This window comes from Phacochoerus africanus, chromosome 11 (genome assembly GCF_016906955.1).
Source record: "Phacochoerus africanus isolate WHEZ1 chromosome 11, ROS_Pafr_v1, whole genome shotgun sequence".
NCBI classification, from domain to species: domain Eukaryota; kingdom Metazoa; phylum Chordata; class Mammalia; order Artiodactyla; family Suidae; genus Phacochoerus; species Phacochoerus africanus.
The window spans coordinates 5,066,840-5,091,470 of NC_062554.1; the positions used below are offsets into that span (position 1 = coordinate 5,066,840).

The window sequence follows — 24,631 nt, forward strand, 5'->3', positions numbered from 1 at the left end:
TGGGCTCTATTTTGATCCATTGATCCATATGTCTGGTTTTTTACCAGTACCACATTGTCTTGATTAGTATAGCTTTGTAACACTGTCTGAAGTCTGGAAGCATTATGCCTCCTGCTTTGTTTTTTCCCCTCAGGATTGCTTCGTCAATTCTGGGTCTTTATTGTTCCAGATAAATTTTTGGATTGTTTGTTCTAGTAGTGTGAAAAGGGTCATGGGTACTTTAATAGGGATTGCTTCAGTCTTTCTATTGCTTTGGGTTGTATGACCATTTTAACAATATTAATTCTTCCAATCCAGGAGCATGGGATATCTTTCCATTTTTTGAATCCTCTTTAATTTCCTTGATTAATGTTTTATAATTCTCAACATATAAGTCTTTCACCTCCTTGGCCTGGTTTATTTCTAGGGTTTTTTTTAATGTGATTTTTTAAAGGTATCATTTTTTATATACTCTAATGTTTTATTGTTAGTATACAGACATGTAACTGGTTTCTGAATGTTAATCTTATATCTTGATACTTTGCTGAATTCATTAATCACCTTTTGTGTGGAGTCCTTAGGGTTCTCTATATATAGTATCATATACTCTGCATATAGTGACAATTTACTTCTTCTCTTCCAATTTGGATACCTTTATATTTTGTCTTTTTTTGTTGTTTTTTGAAATGTTTCTGCTGCACAGAAGCTTTTAACTGTAATTAAATCCCTTTTATTTTTTAAATTTTTCATTACTTTAGGAGATGAATCCAAAAAGATATTACTGCAATTTATGTCAGTGTTATGGCTGTTTTTCTCTAGGAATTTTTATACTTGGTCTTACATTTAGGTCTTTAATCCACTTTGAGTTTATTTTTATGTATGGTATTAGAGAATGTTTTAATTTCATTATTTTACATATAGCTGTCATGTTTTCCCACCACCACCTATAGAACAGACTCTTCTTTGCATTGTATATTCTTTCCTCCTTTGTCATGGATTAATTGACCATAGGTATGTGGGCTTATTTCTGGGCTTTCTATGATGTTCTGTTGATCTATATGTCTGATTTTATACCAGTAACATACTGTTTTGGTGACTGTAGCTTTTTAATATATAGTCAGATGTCAGGGAGCCTGATTGCTTCAGTTCTATTTTTACTTATCAAGATTGCTTTCACTATCCAGGGCGTTTGTGTTTCCATAGAAATTTTAAAACATTTTGTCTAATTCTGTGAAAAATGCCATTAGAAATTTAACAGGGATTGCACTGAATCTGTAGATTGCCTTGGGTAGTATAGTGATTCTTACATGGTGTATCGTTCCATCTGATGAAAGAAGTCAAAGATGACAGACACAGTGTCTTGTTTTCAGAGTACAGGTCTTCTGCCTCCTTAGGTAGGTTTATTCCTATATATTTTATCCTGTTTGGTGTGATGGTAAATGGGATTGTTCCCTCTATTTCTTCTTATCTTTCATTTTTAGCATATTCACTCTGTAGAACTCAAAAAAAAATGTTGCTTTTTCTCACCTATACAATGAATATTTTTAAAATGACTATAGTGCTATTTAGCAAATGAACTCACTTGATGCTGGGTTAAGCACAAATGGACAACTACTTTTGGAAAACAATTTGACAACAGGATTGATAAGGTCTGAACAATGCTTGATAATTTTCCTTCTGGGATTCTATCTTGAGATTGAGCAGAAAAAAGATATTGAAATATGTCTGTACCATTTAGTGGAAAAAAATGAAACTAGTCTTCCTACTGCTCTGAAAAGTACATGTTAAAGGAACCACAGACATAGACACAGATAACCTGTTTTAAAGATTTTTTTTTTTTTTTAGGGCCATACCCATGGCACATAGAAGTCCCCAGGTGAGGGGTCGAATTGGAGCTTTGGCTGCCAGCCTACACCACAGCTCATGGAAATGCCAGATCCTTAACCCACTGAGCATCCTTGTGGATACTAATCAGGTTCCTTATCAATGAGCCACAATGAGAATTCCCTGTTTTAAATACTTAAGCAAACACAAATTGAAAAAAAAAAAGTAGAACCAAAAAGAAAAATTAAAATGCTAATATATTTATATTTTAGTGGTTTTATGTTTTGGATCACTTAGACCATACAATGACTTTTTTAACAATATAAGCAATGGTTAACAAAAAAGTGTCCATATTGGATGTACCTGTATCTAATGTTTCCTCCCCTCACCCTTCTGCTGGGAACTCACCATGTCATTCTTAAAGTCCTTGAATCCCTCAGGCCTTGGAGGAGGAGAGTCAGCTGGGACCAGTCAAGAGCCCCAGGAGGAGAGTAAGAACAAAAGTCTTATAACTTAGTTCTGGGAGGTGGGGTGGAATAAGGAGGGAAGGGCACAGGTTTCTCTGTGCAGCCCTTGGGAAGCAACTGGTTATTTTCAGTACCTGGATAAAGAGGGGACCCAGGAGAAAACATTGAAGAGGCCAAAGCTATAGCCTCCCCTTGACTGTAAACTAAATCCATCCACACATCCAAGAAGAGGTGACCACTATAAGGAACAGAGCCTAGGGCTCTGTGGGCAGCACCCAAATGGGTAAGTACATTCCAAAGGTAGAGACAAAGCCATTGGAATCAGACTCTAATATTCAGAAAGTACTTTTGTTTTTTGATCTAGCCAGGGCTTATTAGCTCTACTTTTGACTAGAACTGTAGAGAAGATAAGTTGAGTATAAATTGGGCTGGGTTACAAATCCAAAAGGAGAAACCCCAAGTAGGAAGCTTCATTGCCTAGTCCTCCCCCTCAGAACATGAGAAAAAAAGACAACTATTCCATACTGACTGGACTGTGATTCCTCCACAGTCAGACAACTTTCTCTCCCAACTGAAACTTTACACCATCAGCAGGTCTCATTAATGTTTTTACCCATGTTTAAAAGACTGTTCATACAGTTGGAAAAGAAGGGTATGGAGTTAAGATCATCTGAATACACCACTGTGTTCTAAGGAAGGGGGCAAAGAACAGAGGGGAGGAGTAGGTAAGAAAATAATACAATGCCTACTTCAGAGACCGAGCATCCTACTGTTTCACCTTCTGTGTAGTGTATGTTGTGCACATGCACACACATGTATAAACAGTTCATTTTAATAATGAAGCAGCTCTAAGGTAGCTGCTATTCCCTTTATTTCATAGACTGGCAAACAGGCAGTGTAATCTCCTTTGTTAAGCCACAGAGCCACAAACAGTGGAGTTACTATTTGAACTAAGCCTGTCCTGCTTCTAACGCATGTTTATTTCACCACAACAAAGCATCTCAGGAGCTCCCAACCCACCATCAGAATGCCTCTTCCAGGACTTGTAGAAATGTCTCCAGTGTCCAGGTAAGGATGCCCTTTTGGGAACTTATACAGAAAATGTTTCTCTGGAATGTTCTAGGTAAAGTGACAACGCAGTTTAGGTGCCACAACTTAGTGGCTTTTGTCTTTATACATATGTCCACATTCTTTGTCTCAGCCTAAAATTCAGTTGCAACTTCGTTGACTTGGCCAGGCACAACATTATGATGAGTAGCCACTACTTTGATCTACCCCTGACTTTGAGTAATGAGGCCCCTTTCTGGTTTAGGATGGTGGTCTATCATGGTATTTTTGAGAAAAAAGTATATCAACTAGTGTTTACCATAAATCCCTACCTCATCTCTGCAATTCCTAGACTTTTGAGGACTCTTCAAAGATGCCCCAGGTGGTGGTAAAACAAAGGAAAAAATTCTGATTCGCGGAATATAAATTTCTGGTTTATTCCCCACCCCATAGTAAACAGTAAGAATTTAGGGAAAGGAAGCTGTTGCCAAGAGCCTCACATTTATTTCATTTACTCTGTATTTATCTTTTGCAGTTGATTTTCTTATGAAAAATGGGCAAGCTAAGATCTCCCAAGAGGTTAGGCAATTCACCCAAAAGCAGGATAAGATGGTCTGAAATGGGAAATCCAGTTTTGTTAGATGGCAATGCTAATGCCTTAAGCTGCCATGTGGTGCTATCTCCTGTTCTTGTTCTATCTATGCAGTAGATTCATAGAACCTTTACAGTCTGATCCCTGAGGAAGTAACTTCACAAGTGGTCAGACTTGCAGAACTGCCAAAGTCAGAGTCAATGTAAAAGAAGCACTTGCAAACTATGGGAAAGTTCACAGAACTTTTGTCTTTCTTTGCACACCCAGCCAATTCCTGACCCAGAAATAAGCAAGCTCGTAAGAAAAACCTAAAACGGTTTGTTGGAGCCTGAATTGTGTGAATCCGTGAAGTTACACAGGGGCATTTCTTAGCCATAGTGAATAAGTCCATTTATGTTTTAGACATGAATGTGAAATGCATATGGACTTGAGACAATTAAGGGGAATTCAGTGACTACTTACCCATCATCTCTGGTACAGACTGAAGATATCAAAGAAGGCTTTGTAGAGGAGGGATGGTCTGAGCTGGCCCTGAAGGACAGGGGGATTTTTCCTGGGTAAAGACCAAGAAGGTGATAGACCGCATAGCAAGTACAACATGGCTGTGTGGAGAAAGTCGCCATGTCGCCATGACGTGAGCATGGGGAGTCTGGTGAGAATCTGATGGGAAACATGAGGAGGGCATGCCCCCAGGCCCTGAACCCTGAGGATGTGAAGCAGTAAGAGCCATGGCTGGATTCTTACAGGCACCTGAAGGGCAGGAGAGCACGAAGGGGGTGAGGCCTTTACAAGCAAGAGACTGATCCAGTGCTGACCTCCTTGTCTCTTCAAAGAACACAGAGCAAGAAGAGCTTTCTTCAGATAATGGGTGAATGCCCAGAGAGATCTGCTCATAAAAACATGTACCCCATCTTTTACCCATCTCAAATTACAGATGCCCAGGTTCTCAGAAATCTTGAGCCTGCTCTGAGAGCAAAGCTTCCATGAGGAAAACTGCCCTTCGTCTTTCCAACATGAGATCCGGGCAACCATAAGTGGGATCTTTTTCTCTAAAAGATACTTGGCTTGGACCTAATATTCTAAAGAAGTCAACTTGGTTTGACAATCTGGCCAAACTACTGTAAAACCATAAAGAAAAAAGAGTTGTACCTCATTAGTATACTTTCCTTGGTAAATTCTCCCCTTATAAGATTTTTAATTTTATAAGATTTTTAAAGCTTTTAACTACTTTCCAAAACAATACACCATACACGAAAGGAAGAAAATTAAAAATGTGTTTTCATATCCAAGGTATATTCCTATATGACAAATGGGTTAATGAAACTATATTTTAACCTACCTCCTGCCATCCCCTCACTTAATATGAGGTAAACTTTTTACCAGGTAAATACATAGCTCTAAAAAAGGTTAGAAACATAATTCATTGAAGTACTATGATTTAAAGAATGCTTTATTTTTTAACACACTGCCTCTGAATTTTCAATATAAAATCAAATTGCAAATATCTAATCAATCTTATTGATATTACTCTTTATAGTGATAAGGGAAGCATATGCAGATGCTGAGCATTGAATTATTGCACACAGAACTTTATATCTTCTATTTCCTTTAGGAAATGTTTCCCAAAATTACCAGATCAAAGGGTATGAACAGTTTGGGAGACCTCTATACAAAAAGAGATCAATTTAGCAGCAGAAATCGCAAGCATGGCTGTTTCTGCATTTACCAGTGGGTGCTTTCATACAAAGACTCTTTTATACAATATGTAATAGGTCCCTTTTCAAGTAAGCATTCAGAGTTCTTCTTTATTATAGGTCCCTGGAGTTTACCCAGGATGGAAGTAAGATTCCTGTAGTCTACAGTCTCCAGAGGCAGAATCTATCATAGGAGTAAAAATCTAAAAGCTAAAAGAGTTCCTGTCCCCTAGATACGCTACACCCTCAAACATGTTCATGTCTAATAATGCCTGCTTGGTACCTACCTCTTTTCGGCTTACCGGCATCCCAGGACTGGAGTCCCTGCACCTCTGGCTCTCCATCCCCTTCAGCTCTATGTACCTGCTGGCTGTGGTGGGGAACGTGACCATCCTGGCCGTGGTGAAGGTGGAGCGTGGCCTGCACCAGCCCATGTACTTTTTCCTGTGCATGCTGGCTGTCAGCGACTTGGTCCTGTCAACCTCTACCATGCCCAAACTGCTAGCCATCTTCTGGTTTGGTGCCCGCCGCATTGACCTGGAGGCTTGCTTGGCCCAGATGTTCTTTATCCACTGCTTTGCGACTGTTGCGTCAGGCATCTTCCTTGCCATGGCTTTTGATCGCTATGTGGCCATCTGTGAGCCACTCCACCACGCCTCGGTGCTCACCCGTGCAATGGTGGGACGTTTGGGCCTGGCTGCCCTCCTCCGGGGGGTACTCTACATTGGACCCCTTCCTCTGATGATCCGCCTGAGGCTGCCCCTTTACCGGGCCCAAATCATTGCCCACTCCTACTGTGAGCACATGGCTGTGGTCACCTTGGCATGTGGTGACACAACCATCAACAACTTATACGGGATGGGAATTGGCTTTCTGGTCTTGATCCTGGATTCCCTAGCCATCTCCACCTCCTATGTGATGATTTTTAGGGCAGTAATGAGGCTGTCCACCCCTGAGGCCAGGCTCAAAACCCTAGGGACATGCAGTTCTCACATCTGTGCTATTCTCGTCTTCTACATCCCCATTGCCGTCTCCTCTCTCGCTCACCGCTTTGGCCATCACATGCCTCCCCATGTCCATATCCTTTTGGCCAACTTTTACCTCCTCATCCCACCCATCCTCAACCCAGTGGTCTACGCTGTCCGCACCAGACAAATTCGAGAGAGACTTCTCCACATTCTTAAGGCAGGGTCTCAACCCAGGTGACTGTTTGGCATCTATGGGCCACACATATATTTAGGGATGACAGGAAAAGTCTCTGCACAGGGAAGCCAATGAAACAGGACCCACGCAACCAGGTCTTATCTGAGATGTGGAGATGAGAGTCTAAGAGGAATGCTAGAACCTATTCCATTTGACCATGGACTTCCTGAAAAGAGAAATATCTGAAGTACTTCCAAGGCATAATCAGGGATTGATTTTTGTACAATATCCCTTTTCCTATTTGACTTGATAAAACTAAGCCCAATACACACAAGCCTACAGACTACAGAAGTAGGATCACTTATATCTGACTTTTGGGGGAGGAGTTCTGGCTTCTCTTGGGGGAGAGTATTTTGTATAACTTCTAAAAGGTAAATTTATATTTTAACACCTTCTTGAAGACAGCTTACAAATTTGTTTAGTTTTTCCAGACCTTTAACTATGTGAGAAAGCTTTTCCAATCCTTTTCACTTGCCCCAGAAAAAGTCTTCTGTTGAGGATGAAGGCAATCTGAATGTGAGAAATCTCGAGTGGGATTCTACTCCCACAGAAATGAAAGTCCTCAAGCCAGGCCATTCCCTCACTTAAACAGATAAATGGAAAGACGATAACTGGGAGCAGGGGACAGAAGGCCAAGAGGAGCTTCCATCTTGGAGGTCCTGAAATGGCACAGATTAGGGGCAGCAGCCAAACTGAAATAAGATGAGAGGAAAGAAGGAAACGGTGGGATCACTGACTTGAAAGAAGTTGGGTAAAGAACTGAGTCAAGGTGATGAGACTATATTCCCAGTGGCAAGTGCAAGCCTTGATATAACTTTAGATCTTCAAAGAATTCTTAGTTCAAACACTATTTCTCCCTTTTTTTGTTGATCATAAAATTCCATAATGACATGACTTCAGGCATACAAAACTAGAAATTTTGTGGTGATGCATAAGAAATGAAGCAATCACATTAAAACGCTCTGTTAACCTCAATTCACAAACCACTACAAAATTTTAAAAGCTAAAATGGCTTCCCTTAGGCTAAAACTAAATCATTTTAGTATTTGAACATATAATGTAACGAACCCAATGATTAAACCAGAGCTGAAATTCAAGCCTCACATTGGCTACAAAAAAATGAAAAACTCTAAAAATGTTTGATACACTAAAACCTTAGAAATTTTGAACTGGCTGGAGATTAAGCTATTTCCTCAGAATCCTATGCCTACCCCTAAGGTTGGATGGGTCATACTTATTTTCCTCCCTGGTTTTAGGGTGAGGGGTGATGATTTTCCTCTGTCCTTACTAAGGGTCCTGGAGTTCAGTGCCAAACCCAAGCCTACTTATTGAAGAAGATTGTTCTATCATGTTCCATGAACATCACCTTAGTGCCAAATATGATCTGCTTTTCTTAGGGGATAATGAAAAGATTCTATACAACCCTCAGAGCTAGAAGCTGTTTTACAGTTACCTCCTCACCATAACCTGGGGCTTTGGAGAAAATGAAGAATGATCATGCCCACCACTGGCACCAGGGCGGAGGGAAATGCCAAGGAGGCCTCTGTCATGAGGTAGCTCTGTGGCGTTAACCGAAAGTCCTTTTCTACTGTGTGGGGCAGAGTGGGTGTAAGGAGAAACCAGGGGTTTTAATCTGGACTAACTGCATTTACTGGGGTCAGTACCAAGAACTCTTTAGCCAAATAACCTCCAAGATCCGCACAGTAAGGTGTTTCCCTATAGATGGCCTGTTAAGTATACCTTAGACCAAGGCAAAACGTCAGTCACCTCTAGTTCTTTATCCTCATGCAATATCGAAGGACGGGGATAAGGAAGAAACATTCTACCTGTGTGTGTGTTCCTGTTCCATCCAAGGACCACCATCCATGACAATGCTCGGGGCTAGTGGACTCAGGGTATAACCTTAGTTATACCAGAGCATTTAATCCCTCATCAACTATCCTCACGGCTGAGCCCTTTCATGGTGAGAGGGCAATCTCAGGATGGGATGGAAGGGAGTATACCCTCAGAATGCAGTACAAGGACGTGACACATCTAATAACTGATTCGTGTGAATCTCCTTCACACGAATATTTCTCTCTTCCATCACCCACACTCGAGGTGGACGTAAAAGACATTGTCGTCATTGCCTTTGAGTCTGCAAGTCCTCATGGAAAAAAATAAGATTGGGGAACAAATGAGGGAGGACTGATCATTACGCTTTATTTGTCTTTTTAGGGCCACACCCATGGCACATGGAGGCCTCCAGGCTAGGGGTCCAATCAGAGCTACAGCTGCCAGCCTACACCAGAGCCACAGCTACGTGGGATCTGAGCCGCATCTGCAGCTTATGCCGCACCTCACTGCGATGCCGGATCTTTAACCCACTGAGCAAGGCCAGGGATCAAACCCACAGCCTCATGGTTTCTAGTTGGATTCATTTCTGCTGTGCCAAGAACTCCCCATTATGGTTATTTTTAAAGGGTCAAATGGAAAAGGCAGTTAAGAACTTGGGCTCCAGAATTATAATAAAGGGCAGAGGTGGATCTGTACCACTAACTTTCAAACTCTGGGATATGTTGCACGATTCAAGTTTCAGTATCTTTCTTTAGAAAATGGAAGTCAGAGTTCCTGGGTGGTTCAGCAGGTTAACGACCTGGCATTGTCATTGCAATGGCTGGGTTTGGTCCCTGGCCCAGGAAGTTCCACATGCCATGGGCACAGCCAAAAAAAGAATAAATTAAAAAAAAAAAAAAGGAAGTTATGGTAGTAGTTTCTCATGGGTTCATTGTAAGGATGTAATTAAAATGCCTGTATAATGCCTGGCACATCAAACACAAGTTGCCTTCTAATAACAGTATTATATCAGGCCCTGAAAGGCCCAGGGGAGGGTAATACAGCTGGAAGAGTAACTGGAGCAAATTCCTTGGAAAAGCCCAAGAATGTGGTAACTGTGTCTCACTTGTAAAGGTACCAGCCTCAGCTCTAGAAAACACTTTCTACTCTTTGCTTCTTTGCAGAAAGTCCTATCAACAGAGCAGCTTTCCTCTGTGCTCAATGCATGGTACCCGCCTATGTACATCTGCGGCTTTAACTAGCAACACCCACCTAGTTAGTCTTGTGACGGTAAAAGCTAAATACCTCTAAATAGTTCCTTGCAGGATGAGTAAAAAAAATTATACTCACAGACTCAGTGGTGCAAAGTGTCCAGTTACTTTGTTTTGTCCCCTGTATCATCCATCCACAATGAGGCTCTGAGTAAAACTAAAATTGAGTTATAGAAGACAGCATTTCCAACCAAATCAATTTTACAAACTGGAATTGACTAAGAACGCCTTAATTTATTCTGATACAGGTTTAAAAATCCCCCCCCCAGGAGTTTGTGTATCACCCCCTTCCTTGTGTTAGATTTAAAACTGCTCTAGGGGTTGGGTGGGTTCTTACAACATTGCCAGCATGGCAGTCACGTGGGAAAGGACTGTCTCCTGCGTCCTTGTATCTTGGCTGGCCTTGACCCTGGACACACCTTGTGCTATAACCATGGTATTTCTTCATATCATAGCCCGTGGTACATGATCTCCCACTAGAGGCTCTGGTAGTTGATCCACGGAGACTGCAGGCACATCCCCACAGGGCCCTGCAGAGACCGTTCACTCCGTATCCTTCTCATGCTCATCCCTTTGTCCTGGCTGCTGGACCCTCTGCAGACTGTCCAGAGTGATAGCTCTTTCAGCAACCTGTTTATTTCACTCATGCCCTAGGAGTGCTTAGGATCCACTTCCACACCACTTGGAGCCTAGGGAGCCTCAGCTTAAGGAGGAAGGGGAGGTGAGGTCTGAACAAACATCTGTCTTCCAGCCAGGCATAGAGGGTCTTTGTGTTTAACCTAATCAGATACCCTGATAAATCTCTTGGCTTTCAATTTCAAAGCCTTGATCCAGAAAGATGACAAGAGGTTTTTTTTTTGGCCACATCCACAGCATACAGAAGTTCCCAGGCCAGGGATTAAACATAGCTGTGGCCTATGCCATAGCTGCAGCAACACAAGATCCTTAACCCACTGCACCCGGCCAGGGCTTGAACCTGTACCACCTCAGAGACAGTGCCATATCCCTAACTCACTACACAACAATAGGAATTCCAAAAGCCAAAATTTTTTTGTTCTGCTAAAGGGGCATAATAGGAGGCCTTGGCTGCTCTGGCATCCTTCTATGATTGGACTCCAGAATTGAGAATTCTAGAATCTATAGGAGATCTAAAAAGAAGAGTCTGGTACCACCACTATGAAGAACAGTATGGAGGTACCTCAGAAAACGAAATATAGAACTACCACATGACCCAGCAATCCCACTCTTGGGCATATATCTGGACAAAACTTTCCTTGAAAAAGATGCATGCACCCTCATGTTCACAGCAGCACTATTCACAATAGCCAAGACATGGAAACAACCTAAATGTCCACTGATAGAGGAATGGATTAAGATGATGTGGTGTGTGTGTATATATATAATGGAATACTACTCAGCCATAAAAAAGAACAAAATAATGCATTTATAGCAACGTGGATGGAACCAGAGACTCTCATACTAAGTGCAGTAATTCAGAAAAAGACAAATACCATATGATATCACTTATATCTGGAATCAAATGTATAGCACAAATGGACCTTTCCACAGAAAAGAAAATCATGGACATGAACAACAGACTTGTGGTTGCTGAGGGGAAAGGAGTGGGATGGATTGGGAGCTTGGGATTAATAGATGCAAACTATTGCCTTTGGAATGGATAAGCAATGAGATCCTGCTGTGTAGCACTGGGAACTAAGTCTAGTCACTTATGATGGAGGATAATGTGAGAAAAAGAATGTATACACACATGTATGTGTGACTGGATCACTTTGCTGTAAAGTAGAAATTTTACATAACACTGTAAACCAGCTATAATGGAAAAAAATCATTACATAAAAAAAGAAGAGCCTAAGATCTGAGGAATCTAAATGCATAAATATTGCAGATCTCCTTTTTAGGGAATAATAGGGTTGACTGTTTACCTCTATCTTCAACATCAAGGAAAACTGACTTATAGTTGACTGGTATTTGTTCCATTTGAATCTAGTAAAACATATTATGTTACTCACAACTGTTAGCTGGATGAGAATCTTGGCTAGGACTTCTCTTTTCTCAGGAATATTTTTCTGGTTCAATCCTGATCTGTTAGATAAAGTTGGGTTCGTATGGGAGTAACTGCAGTGAGACATAAACACAGGCCTCTCACTATGTGATACAGGCAGATTACCTAGATATCTGATATAGATAAGTAGACAAACTGGTAGGTATTCACTCAGGATCTAATTTGTTTTGTCTCAATTTGGCTTCTCCAAAATTTCTGAGATGCATCTAATACGAGGATAATGTATTATTTGACCTTGGCCAAGCTGGAACCATGTTTCCCCAAATGCCTTTCTCTGTGTGGTTTCTGGTTAGGACTGGACAGACACATTTTCATGAGACTGGAAAGCAGAAGTAGGATGCCCATCATTCTCATAAAGTCTACAAATAGCAATGTTGACAAGGATGTGGAGAAAAGGGAACTTTTGTACAGTGTTGGTGGGAATGTAAGTTGGTGCAACCACTGTGGAAAACAATAAGGAGTTTCCTCAAAAAACTGAAATTAGAACTACCATAGGATCAAGTAATTGTACTGCTTGGTATATATCTGAAGAAATAAAAACACTAATTCAAAAGGTACATGCACTCCAATGTTCACAGCAGCACTATTTACAATAGCAAAGACATGGAAACAACTCAAGTGCCCATCAACAGATGACTGGATTAAGTAGATGTGATATATATAATGGAATATTACTCAGCCATAAACAAGAATGAGGATGGAACTACAGAATATTATGCTTAATGAAATAAGTCAGGGAGTTCCCACTGTGGCTCAGTGCTAACAAACCCGACCAGTATCCTCAAAGATGTGGGTTCAATCCCTGTCCTTGTTCAGTGGGTTAAGATTGGGTGTTGCCATGAGCTGCAGCATAGGTCACAGACATGGCTCAGATCTGGGTTGCTGTGGTGTAGACTGGCAGCTACAGCTCCATTTCAACCCCTATCTTGGGAAATTTCACATTCCCTGGGTGTGGCCCTATAAAAGACACACCAAAAAAGAGTCAAATTGAGAATGACAAATATTGTATGATATTACTTATATGTAGAATCTAAAAAATAATACAAATGAATGTATATGCAGAACAGAAATAGACTCACATATATAGAAACATATGGTTACCAAAGGGAATAGGGAAGGTAAAGGACAAATGTGGGTATGAAATTAGCAGATACAAACTACTACATATAAAGTGGACAAGCAACAAAAGTATACTGTATAGGATAGACAATTACAGCCATTATCTTGTAATAACCTGCAGTACAGTCTGCAAAAATACTTAATTGAACCGCGATGCTGTAAAACGGAAACATAACATGGTAAATGAACTATACCTCAATTTTTAAAAATCTGTTGCATTTCTAGACACTAATAGCAAACATTCAAAAAGATAAATTAGGAGTTCCTGTCGTGGCGCAGTGGTTAACGAATCCGACTAGGAACCATGAGGTTGCGGGTTCGGTCCCTGCCCTTGCTCAGTGGGTTAACGATCTGGCGTTGCTGTGAGCTGTGGTGTATGTAGGTTGCAGACGCGGCTCGGATCCCGCGTTGCTGTGGCTCTGGCGTAGGCCGGCGGCTACAGCTCCAATTCAACCCCTAGCCTGGGAACCTCCATATGCCGCGGGAGCGGCCCAAGAAATAGCAACAACAACAATAACAACAACAAAAGACAAAAAAAAAAGATAAATTAGGAGGATTCAGAGAAGATGGTAGAGTAGTAGAACATGAGGCTCACCTACTCCTACAAATAGACTGAAAATCCATCTACATATGGAATGATGCACCCAGAAAATGTGCTAAATGCTGGCAAAAGACCTCAGAATTTTGAGAGAGCAAAAAAAATCTTCATGAATCTAGAAAAAACTTTCTAAAAAAACTAGAAAGCAAGTTGATGGGAACCCCTAGGAGTGAGCTGGAAAGAGAAAAAGTTCCTGCACCCTGGGAACTCCCCTCACCAGAAAAGGCCAAAACTAGAAACAAAAAAATTACAAATGAGAAAACTCACTGGTAAAGGAAAAGAGAATATAAAAGTAGGAAATCACCCATTGACAAATATAATATCAAAACTTGCATGCATGACAAGAGAGGACAAATGAAGAACACTGAAAACGCATTTGAAATTAAGAGCCCAGGAACCAAAAACATTTCTGAAGATGATAGATAGATAGAGAGATAGATAGATAGATAGATAGATAGATAGATAGATAATACAACACTAAAGATAGTCAGCAAATCAAAAGAGAAGACAAAAGAGAAAGGGAAGGAAAAAGACCTAAAATAACAAATCCAAAACAATTACAAAAATGGCAACAAGTAAATACTTATTCATAATCATGCTAAATGTAAATGGATTAAATGCTCCAACCAAAAGACACAAACTGGCTGAATGGATACAAAAATAAGACACATATAGACAGAGAGTGAGAACATGGAAGAAGGTATTACATGCAAATAGAAATCAAAGGAAAGCAGCAGTAGCAATACTCATATCAGACAAACTAGACCTTAAAATAAAGAATGTTACAAGAGATAAAGAGGGACACTACATAATGATCAAAGGATCAATCCAAGAAGATATAGCAATTGTCAATATATATATTCACCCAACATAGGAGCACCACAATATATAAGGCAACTGCTAAAGGCAATAAAAGGAGAAATCAACAGTAATACAATAACAATTGGGGGGGGGGCTTTAACACCCACTTACATCAATGAACAGATCATCCAGACAGCAAAGCAACAAGGAAACACAGGCCTTAAATGACACCCTAGACAAGATAGAGTTAACTGATATTTACAGAAAATTCCACCCCAAAGCAACAGAATGTGCATTCTTCTCAAGTGCACATAGAACATTCTCCAGGATAGATCATATTTTTGGCCAAAGATCAAACTCAATACATTTTTAAAAATTGAAATCATACCAAGCATTTCTTCTGACCATAACTCTATGAGACTAAAAATCAATTATAAGAAAAAAAAAACCACAAACTCTTAGAAGCTAAAAAATATGCTACTAAACAGCCAATGGATCAATGAAGAAATCAAAGAGGAAATCAAAAGATACTTAGAGACAAATGATGACAAAGATATGACAATCCAAAATCTATTGGACATAGCAAAAGCAGTTCTGAGAAGTTTATAGCAATACAATCTGATCTTGGGAAACAACAAAGATCTAAAATAAACAACCTACCCTTACACCTAAAACATCAAGAGAAGGAAGAAGAGACAAACCCAAAATTAGTAAAAGGAGAGAAATCATAAAGATCAGAGCAGAAATAAATAAAATAGAGACAAAGAAAACAATAGAGAACATCAATGAAAATAAAAGTTGGTTCTTTGAAAAGATCAAGAAAACTGACAAACCCTTAGCCAGACTCATCAAGAGAAAAAAGGAGAGGGTTCAAATCAATAAAATTAGAAACAAAAAAGAAGTTACAAATGACACAAACAAATACAAAGGATCATAAGAGACTACCACAAGCAACTATATGCCAATAAAGTGGACAACCTAGAAATGGACAGATTCTTAGGAAGGTACGACTTACCAAGACTGAACCAGGAAGAAATAAAAAATATGAATAGACCAATCACAAGTACTGAAATTGAAACTGTGAATGAAATACTTCCAGAAAACAAAAGTCCAGGGTCTGATGGCTATACAGGCAAATTCAATTAAACATTCAGAGAAGAGTTAACACCTATTCTTAAACTCTTCCAAAAAATTTCAGAGAAAGGAACATGCCCAAGCTCATTCTATGAGGCTCCATCACTTTGATACCAAAACCAGACAAAGAGATCACAAAAAAAGAAAATTACAGGCCAGTATTACTGATGAACACAGATGCAAAAACCCTCAACAAAATATTAGCAAACCTAATCTAACTATATATTAAAAGGATCATATACCATGATCAAGCAGAATTTATCCCAGGGATTCAAAGATTTTTTCAATATCTGCAAATCAATCAGTGTGATACCCCAGATCAACGAACTGAAAAATAAAAGCCATATGATCATCTCCATAGATGTAGAAAAGGCTTTTGACAAAATTCAACACTCGATTCTGATAAAAACTCCTCCAAAAGTGGGCATAGAGGGTACCTACCTCAATATGGTAAAAACCATCGATGACAATCCCACATCTAACATCACTGTCAATGGTGAAAAAATGAAAGCATTTCCACTAAGGTCAGGGACAAGATAAGGATACTCATGCTCACCATTTTATTCAACATAGTTTTGGAAGTCCTAGCCATGCAGTCAGAGAAGAAAAGAAATAAGAATCCAAACTGGAAAGGAAGAAGTAAAATTGCTGCTATTTGCTGATGACATGATACCACACATAGAAAATCCTGATGATGCGACTAGAGCTACTAGAGCTCAGCAATGAATTCAGTAAGGTTTCAGGCTATAAAATTAACAGAGAAATCTACTGCATTTCTATACACTAACAACAAAAGGAAGAGAAATTAAGGTAACAATCCCATTTACCATAACACCAAAAAGAATGAAATACCCAGGAATAAACCTACCTAAGGAGGCAAAAGACCTGTACTCTAAAAACTGATGAAATAAATTGAAGATGACACATATGGAAAGATACACCATCCCTGTGGATTTGAAGAATCAATATTATCAAAATGACTACACTACCCAAGGCAAACTATACATTCAAACCAATACCTATCAAAATACCAATTGTGTTTCTCACAGAACTAGAACAAAAAAAAATTTTCAATTTGTATGGAAACAGAAAAAATCCCGAATAGCCAAAACAATCTTTTTTTTTTGTCTTTTGTTGTTGTTGTTATTGTTGTTGTTGTTGTTGCTATTTCTTGGGCCGCTCCCACGGCATATGGAGGTTCCCAGGCTAGGGGTTGAATCGGAGCTGTAGCCACCGGCCTACGCCAGAGCCACAGCAACGCGGGATCCGAGCCACGTCTGCAACCTACACCACAGCTCACGGCACCGCCGGATCGCTAACCCACTGAGCAAGGGCAGGGACCGAACCCGCAACCTCATGGTTCCTAGTCGGACTCGTTAACCACTGCGCCACGACGGGAACTCCCCAAAACAATCTTGAGAAAGAAAAACTGAGCTGGAGGCAATAGTCTCCCTGACTTCAGACTATACTACAAAGCTAGAGAGATAAAAACAGTATAGTATTGTCACAAAAACAGAAATACAGATCAGTAGAACAAGATAGAAAGCTCAGAAATAATCCCATGTAGCTAGGTCAGTTAATCTAGAACAAAGGAGGCAAGCATACACAATGAAGCAAAGATAATCTCCTTAATAAGCAGTGCTGGGAAAACTGGACATCTACATGGGAAAGGATGAAATTAGACCATCCCCTAACATCTTACACAAAAATAAACTCAAAATGGATTACAGAGTTAAATGTGAGGCCAATTATTAAAAATCCCTAGGGAAAAATATAGGCATAACACTCTGACATAAATTGCAGCAGTATCTTTTTTGACTCACCTCCTAGAGTAATGAAAATAAAAACAAAAATAAATAAATGGGACCTAATTAAACTTAAAAACTCTTGCACAGCAAAGGAAACCATAAACAAAATAAGGCAACCCACAGAATGCTAGGAATATTTGCAAAGTAATTGACTAGAGAATAATCTCCAAAATATGCAGTAACTCATGCAGATCTATATCAAAAACAAAAAACAAAACAACCAACAAAAAAACCAAACAACCCAATTGAAAAATGGGCAGTGGAGCTAAATAGACATTTCTCCAAAGAAGACTTCCAAATGTCTAATAGGCACATGCAAAGAGGCTCAATATGGCTAATTATTAGAGAAATGCAAATCCAAACTAAAATGAGATATCACCCCACACTGGTCATAACAGCCATCATCAAAGTCTACAAACAATAAATATTGGAGAAGGTGTGAAGAAAAGGGAGCTCTCCTACACTGTTGGTGGGAATGTAAATTGGTACAACCACTATGGAAAACACTAGGGAGGTTTTTTAAAGACTAAAGACAGAGTTATCATATGATCCAACAATCCCACTCCTGGTCATATATCCAAAAAAAAAAAAAAACCTCTAATTCAAAAAGATACATGTAGGAGTTCCAGTTGTGGCACAACAGAAGCAAATCTGACCAGGAACCATGAGGTTGTGGGCTCGATCCCTGGCCTTGCTCAGTGGGTTAAGAATCCGGCATTGCTGTCAGCTGTAGTATAGGTCACAGATGTGGCTTGGATCTGGCATTGCTGTGGCTGTGATGTAGCTGGCAGCTATAGCTCCGATTAGACACCTAGCCTAGGAATCTTCAAACGCCATGAGTGTGGTCCTAAAAAGCCAAAAAAAGAAAAAAAAAAAAGATACATGTTCTCCAACATTCATAGGAGCAGAATTTACAATAGCCAAGACATAGAAGCAATGTAAGTGTCCACTGACAGATGAATGGATAAAGATGTGTGCATGTGTATAAACATGTATATTTTTTATTTATTTATATGTTATTTTTGTATATTTATGTATATGTGTATGTGTGTATACACACACACAGTGGAATAATACTCAGCCACAAGAAATAATGAAATTATGCCTTTTACAGTAACATGGATGGACCTAGAGATTTCCATACCAAGTGAAATAAGTCAGAGAAAGACAAACATCATATATCACATATGTGGAATCTAAAAATAGTGATACAAATGAACTCTATGTCTGACATAGAAAACAAACTTATGGTTACCAAAGAACAAAGGGGTAAGCAATAAATTAGGAGTTTGGGGTTAGCAGATACAAACTACTTTATATAAAATAAACAAGAATATCCCAATGAATAGCACAGGGAACTATACTCAATGTCTTAAAATAAGGTATAATAGAAAACAATCTGAAAATATACATATATTTCACTATACTTTGATTAAAAAAGAAAAATTAGGAAAACAATCACATTTACAACTGTATCAAGAAAAATAAAATACCTAGGGATAAATTTAAGCAAGGAGATGAAATACCTGTACTTTGAAAACTATAAGATATTGATGAAGAAATTAAAATTGACACAAATAAATGGAAACATGTCCTGTGTTTGTGACTTGGAAGGCTTAATATTATTAAAATGTCCATATTTCACAAACCACCTTTCAGATTCAATGAAACCCCTATAAAAATCCCAAAGAAGTATTTTACAGAATAAGAAAACAAATTCTACTATTTACATGGAAGAAGATCATGACTAGTTAAACCAATCCTGAGAAAGAATAATGCTTGAGACACTACGCTTCCTGATTTCAAAGCTATAATAATCAAAATGGTATGGCATTGACATAAATACAGATACCAAGACAAATTGAACAAGAGAGAGAACCAAGAGCTAAACCCACATATGTATGGACGATAAGGAAAGGATAGTCTGTTCAATGAATGATGTAGGAGAGCTCCCATCGTGGCTCAGCAGGAGCTCCATGAGGATGCAGGTTCAATCCCTGGCCTGTTCAGTGGGTTAAGGGTTTGGTGTTTTCATGAGCTGTGGTGTAGGTTGCAGATGCAGCTCAGATCTGGCATTGCTGTGGCTGTGGTGTAGCCCAGTGGCTACAGCTCCAATTCAGCCCCTAGCCTGGGAACTTCCATATGCTGTGAATGTGGCCCTGAAAAGACACATACACACACACACACACAAAAGGACAAGGAAAAAAACAAAACAAATGATGTTGGGAAAAATGTAGTCTGCAAGTAAAATAAAATTGTACATTTATCTTACAAGATCTGAAAATGTCAGCTGAAAATGGATTAAAAACCAAAACATAAAACCTGAAACTGTCCAACTCCTAGATGATAACACAAGGGAAAACTTCATGACAGGAAACAAAAGTCAAGTGGAACTAAAAAAAACTTCTGCATAGCAAAGAAAACAAACCAGAGTGAGGAGGCAACCTATGCAATGGGAGAAAACAGACGCAAGACATGTCTTTGATAGAGAGTTAATCTGCCAAGATAAGGAATTAATACAACTCCCTGGTATAAAAACTAATAATAATAATCCCATTGTAAAATGAACTAAGCTCTTAAATAGACATTTCCTCAAAGAAGACATTTAAATGGCCAGCCCGTATTTGAAATAAAATGTTCCTTGTCACTAGGGATCAGAGAAATGCAAATCAAAACCACAATGAGGTCTCATCTCACACTAGCCAGATTGACAAGTCTATTGACAGATGAATGGATAAAAAAATTTGGTGCATCAGTTCAATGTAATACTATTCAGCCTTAAAAGGAAAGTAATTTTGTGATGTGCAAAACATGGACAGACCTTGAAAATATTGTGTTCAGTGATAGAAACCAGACTCAGAAAGACAAACACTATGGGGTTCCACCAGTATAAAGTATCCAAAATAGGTAAATTCAAAAAAATTAAAGGCTGGAATAGTGGTTAGCAGCACCTGTGGGAAGGAGGAGATAGGGTGTTATTAATCAGCAGGCATGGACGTTCAGTTACGTGAACTACTGCACAAAATTGTACCGAGAGGGAGTTCCCTTGTGGCTCAGTGGTGATGGGCCCAGCTAGTATCCATGAGCACGTGGGTTTGATCCCTGGCCTCGCTCAGTGGGTTAAGGATCTGGCATTGCCAGATGGTGCAGGTCACAGACACGGCTCGGATCCCACATTGCCATGCTGTGGTGTAGGCCACAGATACAATGTGGTGTAAGATAAAGATACAATTTGACCCCTAACCTGGAAGCTTCTTTATGCCGTGGGTGTGGCCCTAAAAAGACAAAAAAACTTGTACCTATAGTCGACAATAGTGTATTGTACACTTAACATAACCTCGATCCTCCTAACAAATTTTAAGTGTCCTACCAGTAAAATAAGATTAGAACAACAGAAAGAATGGCTTTCAAATAAAAGTATTATGGGAAATTACGGCAGGCAGAGTCCACGTCAGACTCTGGTATAAACCACTTTCTTTCTCAGGTGTTTCAAAAATAGCATTGAGCATTGAGCTCAGTTGTAGGTTAGATATAACCCTTTAATACTGATAGATGATTGGTAATTATTGATAATAAATAATTACATTAGTAATGGCTTCTCAATTATATCTTTAGACCCTCCCTTCACCCTGAGATTAGGGAAAATTGAGACTATTCCTGCCACTTCAGATAGAAGAAACAGAGCGTGGCTGAGGAAGTGCCATTCCAAAGTTACAGGCTGAAAATGAATGTCTAGCTCAGGCATGTAATTTGCATGAAAATAAAACCTCTTAGATATGTTGACTTGGTTGGGCTGGAATTTCTACCCTTCCCAGTCACACAGGCGGTGGCTGCAGTTTACCTATTCCAGCGTGGCTGTCTTTTCTAGGAGACTCCGCAAGGAGAGTACACATGTGAAATGGAGACCCATCAAAGACAAAGGTAGCAGGCTCTACCGGAGGTTCTGACTGTCTCTGGAGATTTAAGCGCGACCCCTGAGGGGAAGAGGACACGGGCTGCAGGAACCCCTGGGGTGGGACCCCTGGGGTCAAGGAAGTCCCTTTGTGCCAACCTCTAGAGAAGAGGCCAGAGCCTTCCGTGAGCCCTGAAGGACGCTCCTCATGTGCTGCAGTTTCTGCTTCCACAGCCTTTTGAGAGAAGATCAGAGGTGTGTGAGGATAAAGCCAGCTGCTCCCTTCCTAACTCCCTCCTTCCCAAACTGCTCTCACTGCGAGAAGGCGGCTGCACCGGACCTGCAGGAAAGCAGTGGACAGGCCAAGAATTCTACCTCAGACTAAGGCCTGTGGACAGAACCGGATCTGGGGAAACAGGAAAGAGGTGACCCAGGTGTGGTGAGTGGGACAGGACGGGGAACTCACTCCATCACCCCCACATCCACGCTGGTCTTGGGCATCAGCTCCCTGCCTGCTGCCCATCTCTTTGTTGCCTCTCTTCCTGATCTTCAACTGAGCTGGCTTACATCTTCACAGTCTGCCCTAAATGCTTTGTCTGCAAACTCCGGTGACTCCCTCCACTGCAGGACAGCTTTCTCCTCTCTAAGCCAAACAACTGTGGTTCCCCTCCAAGAAGGCTTAGCTGATGACTTCGTCTTGGATCCTGTCCCTTCCCAACTCCTATCCTTCCTCCTCCACACCCCACCGGTATCCCTGGCCCAGTTAGGAGGCTTCTGCATTAGTCAGGAGAGAGAAAATGAGGCCTGAACTAGGAAGGTGCAGGGAGTTTTTACAGGTTTTTCTTCCTTGAAAAGAATAGGACTCAGGTCAGAGACTCTCTTCCTATCTCTGGGTCTTAATCCTTAAAATCTATCCTTCTGATATCCTCTTAAGATACAGCTGTAGGCTAAAAAAAAAATAGGTGCAAGTATTAACTGATTACTTTCTGGGTAGGGTGACCCATTTAAGTGCTTGGGGGACAACAGAAACAGAAGACAAGTCCTGGAGCCTAGTGTGGACATTTTCGACTCTTGAAATAGCATATGGTAGACAAAACCTTAACTGCAAGTTGGTGCCTGGGTTCTGGATAAGAAGAAACCCGTCTCCATTCTCTCTCCTTCTCTGAAGTTCTGATCCTGGGAGGGGTATATTTTTGATGAGCTTCAACAGAAAAAAAAAGGTTCACATACTGTTGGATACCCTGTGTTTGGGAGAAGAAATTGGATAGAATGGAACTTTTTCTTTGTGTTAAAAAGGACGAACGGCTCACAAGGTTGCCAGTTGTGCGCAGGTGCATGGATCAGGTCAGCGGGATGTAAAGATTCAGAGCTAAGGTGAAACATGTTTAGGTCTGTGAAAAATGCACACTTACAGACGGTAAAGTCGCAGCAAGTACGTAGGATCATTACCAGTCGTTTACGGAGGGTCTGTTTGGTGCAAAGACACTTGTCTTTGCACCAAAGAAAAACAATTTCTCATCTGGTCCAGACTGAATCTGGTTGGTTATCTTGTAACTTAAAGTACACCCAGGCATAGAAGTTCTAAGACCCCACCATCAACACCACCCTTAGTTGCCTGCATCAGAATAAATGCCTCTTCTCATTTGAAAGTATTTCTTCCAAGTGTTACTAATATTTGTGCATCTTTTCCAGGAACAAGAAGTTGGCTCTAGAAGAGACAATCTCAGCAACAGTAGGAAGATTCATCTGCAGAAAAGTAAAAGCCATATTTGGAGTTCCCATTGTGGCGCAGCAGAAAAGAATCTGACTAGGAACCGTGATTCGATCCCTGGCCTTGCTCGGTGGGTTAAAGATCTAGTAGTGCCATGAGCTGTGGTGTAGGTTGCAGGATCCCATATTGTGTGGCTGTGGTATAGGCCAGTAGCTGCAGCTCTGATTAGATCCCTAGCCTGGGAACCGCCATATTCCATGGGTTCAGCCCTAAAAAGCAAAAAAAAAAAAAAAAAAGGTAAGCCATATTTTCTGGTAGTATGGTGGTTCATATTTCATCTGGTGAAATGTTTGTTTGACACCTACTGTGTATGGTGGGGGCTGGGAATATGCGAGTGAATAAAGCACAGTCCCTTCACTTCAAATCACTTCATTTCACAATATGGTGAGTTTTTGCGAAAATACAGACATTGGGAGAACAAAAGCAGAGAATAGATCTGTGCATTTGTTAGGGGGTCTTTGGTTCCAGTAGTAAATGAGAGATGATGGTGTCTTGAATAAGAATTGTGATGCATGAAATGGAGTCAGCAATTTCGAGATTGACTGTGGAGGCTGATCCAGTTTTCCCTTCTGACAGACTGAATATGGTGCAGGAAGTAAAGGGTAGAGCCAAGGATGATTTGATTCCAGGTTGAGAAACTGGGGAGGAGATATGATGTACTGAGCGATGCAGTGCACACAGAGGGAAGAAATCAAGATTTCAGCCTCGAGCAAGACAGGTTGAGAGAGGTGCAAGATGCTGAGTGGGAGTATTGAGGAGACAGATATTCTAGTTTGCAGCTTAGAAGGAAGGTAAATAAGGAAATTTATACATGAAATTTTAGGATCTGATAACAATCTATGGGAACCAAGTAGAACACCTAGAAAGAGGGCAACATTCAAGGATGTTTCAGAATCCGTCTTCTTCTCCTGCTTTAAGTTTTCCCTTGCCAATGGCTGATTCTCAATTTGAAAACATGTCATTTTCACACACTGACACATACCTGTGCATAGACACTTGCACAAACAACCTTCCCTTTATTCTACTTTCCTCTGCAGCCAGTGCCCCTTTTACTGGTGGTTTTTGCAGCAAACCTCCTCAAAACAGACTTCGATTCCTATTTTTCTTATCTAACTCAGTCAAATCAGGCTTTGCCCCTTCTGCTCTAGCAAAATTATTCTTACCAGAGTATCCAGTTTATTGGATTTCTAAACATAAGGCTGATTCTGTTTTGGATTATTTATTTGACGCAGCAGCAGCATTGAGCATGGTAATACCCCCTCCCCCTTAGGGCACTACATCCAAAAGTCTATCAAGACAGCACCATCACCTTGGAAATATAGCTGACAGATTGCCCATGCTTGGTGTCTTCCGCTGACTCTTCCTCCACTTACCCCAAGTCCTCCTTTACCCAAGCTGTTAATGTTGGGATTCAGTTCTTGGTTCTCCTCTCTTTATGAACACTTGCTGTCTTGGTGATCTCAGCTTCATAACCATTAATATTACCTATTTCCAATGATCGAATGTTTATATCCGCAGCCAAAGTCTCCTTCA

General features: G+C 40.3%; 1 protein-coding gene across 1 annotated transcript; it reads left to right on the forward strand.

The window, feature by feature from the left end:
* The first annotated feature begins 5,855 nt into the window (after positions 1–5,855).
* On the forward strand, positions 5,856–6,809 carry LOC125111834 (olfactory receptor 52M1-like). The gene has a single exon (XM_047753951.1). The coding sequence runs from the start codon at positions 5,856–5,858 to the stop codon at positions 6,807–6,809; it is 954 nt and encodes a 317-aa protein (XP_047609907.1).
* The last annotated feature ends 17,822 nt before the right edge of the window (positions 6,810–24,631 follow it).

Coding starts and splice junctions, on each gene's coding strand:
- LOC125111834 (XM_047753951.1), top strand. CDS start 5,856: ATGTTCATGTCTAATAATGCCTGCTTGGTACCTACCTCTTTTCGGCTT.